At 48.9% G+C, this 1,872-nt stretch overlaps 1 protein-coding gene across 1 annotated transcript; it reads right to left on the bottom strand.

Annotated features, from left to right (window-relative positions):
- Nucleotides 1-1,132: 1,132 nt before the first annotated feature.
- On the bottom strand, nt 1,133-1,306 carry K441DRAFT_660400 (uncharacterized protein; the record flags this gene model as incomplete). The annotated part of the gene is made up of 1 exon (XM_067648692.1): nt 1,133-1,306. A coding segment is annotated over exon 1 (157 nt), but the record flags the coding sequence as incomplete, so codon positions are not given.
- Between the last annotated feature and the right edge of the window lie 566 nt (nt 1,307-1,872).

Genomic DNA, 1,872 nt, shown 5'->3' with positions numbered 1-1,872 from the left:
ACGCGCTTGTTTCCCGCCTAGGATATACTGTTAGACCTAGTGCTTAGTATTAGCTCTAGCCGCTTTAGCATATACTAGTAGATTAAGCCGCCTGTAGCATAACTGGGATTTCCTGCTGGATACTTTATGGAAAAGCTATGGAGGATTACTGATCCAAGCGACTATGTCATGGGGCTATATTAGGCATTACTTAAATAGACATTACGCAGAGTATTGTTTAGTGCTATGCGTGTATATCTCTATATAGTCGCATTGCTATAGCGTTTTAGGGGAAGTGCTGTAATCGCCGAGCTGAGCTTTTATGCTATGGGGGTGATACTACGCACCACCTTCGCCGGAAACGGGAGTTACCCAGGGCATTAGTTAGCGGTGTGGATGCGAACGACTGTAATAGGGTTGCAGCTTCGGGAGCGTGACGTATTAGCGGCACAGCGGCATAGCTATAAAGGGTGTTATACCCCAGCCAGCCACGCCATGGGGGCTTATTAAAAGAGTATCACGTAGTGTCTTTATGCGGTGTCTTATATAGCGCCTTTTATGCACATGTATATAATAACCTTGGCAGCATTAGGAACAGCATGGCTAAGACCAATTCCCTAGATTAAATGAAGTCATACTACCTTATAACGCGCACCTCCTTCGCTTCCCCTCCGTTTGCTCTCAGTTTTATCCCACTTAGTCTTGGCTTGGCGTCACCAAAGATCGCCAACTTATGCCTTGATTTACCCAGTCTCCTAGATTTTTATATTTATACGCTATGGTCGACAAAAGAGACGTAAATCGCTAGGGTTATCTGTATCTCCTATCACTTAGGCAATATATAGCTCTGTAGAAGGACAAGAGGGGGATATTTTATAAGTATTTAAGGGACTAAGGGGGTCTTAGAGCTTAGAGGCACGGTAGGATACTTACGTTGCTTAGAGGGCCTTAATTCTTATAGTAATAGTTATAGCACAGCCTTTATATGTCTAATAATAGGAAGGATAGACTTGTAAGGATTGGACGGAAGCGTGAGGTATATTTAGCGTGCTTTATATCTAGCTAATATAAGGGGTATAGGAAGCCTAGGCCCTAGCATTATTAGGTTAGAAATAGATACGTTAGCGCTCACTCCTACCTAATAAATGATAGTGCCCGCGAAGCCCTACTGCACGCGTCCACGTCGCCGCGGGTGGAAACATCATCAGGAATTCGTTCCTTATGATGGCTAAGTGCAGAGGCGATGGTAGGGAGCCGTCGCAGCGCATGCAACGCGCTGTGGTGTTGAGCCCGCGACGCGTACGAAGCATCGTACAAAGCATCGCCCTCAACAACACCAGGAGCCTCACTGCCTCCGCTTGAGACTCCTGTCCTACCACCTAGGGAGGCCTATCAAGGGAAACTGGGATACGAAAACCACCCGATGTACGACTACCTGGCTCGCAGCCAGGCCCGAAACTGGCCTTATCCAGCCAGTCGACGTGGACGCGTCCTAGGCGTACAACAGGACACCCTTGGGCTTGCACTAGCTCTGGGATCGTAAAGGAACGCGACGAGGGCGTAGGGATCCTCTTTTTATAAGAACTTGTTAAGGTTAACGCGTCGCAGGCACCTCGTACGAAACTTGTTAAGGCCCCAAGGCCACCGCGAAGAACTTATCCTCGCGGTCCGCGAAGCAGGCCAGGACCGTCCGAAACTCCGCACGATCGACGTCACGCACCCGGCATATATGCCTCTGCATTACGTCCTCCTCTTCCCGCATGGCGACCCCGGCTGGCACTACGCTTTACGGCTGCGCGATTATCGACTTTTTTTTTTCCAGGGCCACAGTTGTGGTTAGGGTTAAGCGTAGGAACCACGGGATCAAGGCAACGTTTTTGCGCGGGAAAGGTA

This window comes from Cenococcum geophilum, assembly GCF_001692895.1.
Source record: "Cenococcum geophilum 1.58 unplaced genomic scaffold K441scaffold_23, whole genome shotgun sequence".
Lineage (NCBI taxonomy): Eukaryota > Fungi > Ascomycota > Dothideomycetes > Gloniales > Gloniaceae > Cenococcum > Cenococcum geophilum.
The sequence above is the reverse complement of the archived record's forward strand: the minus strand, read 5'-3'. Positions and strand labels throughout refer to the sequence as shown.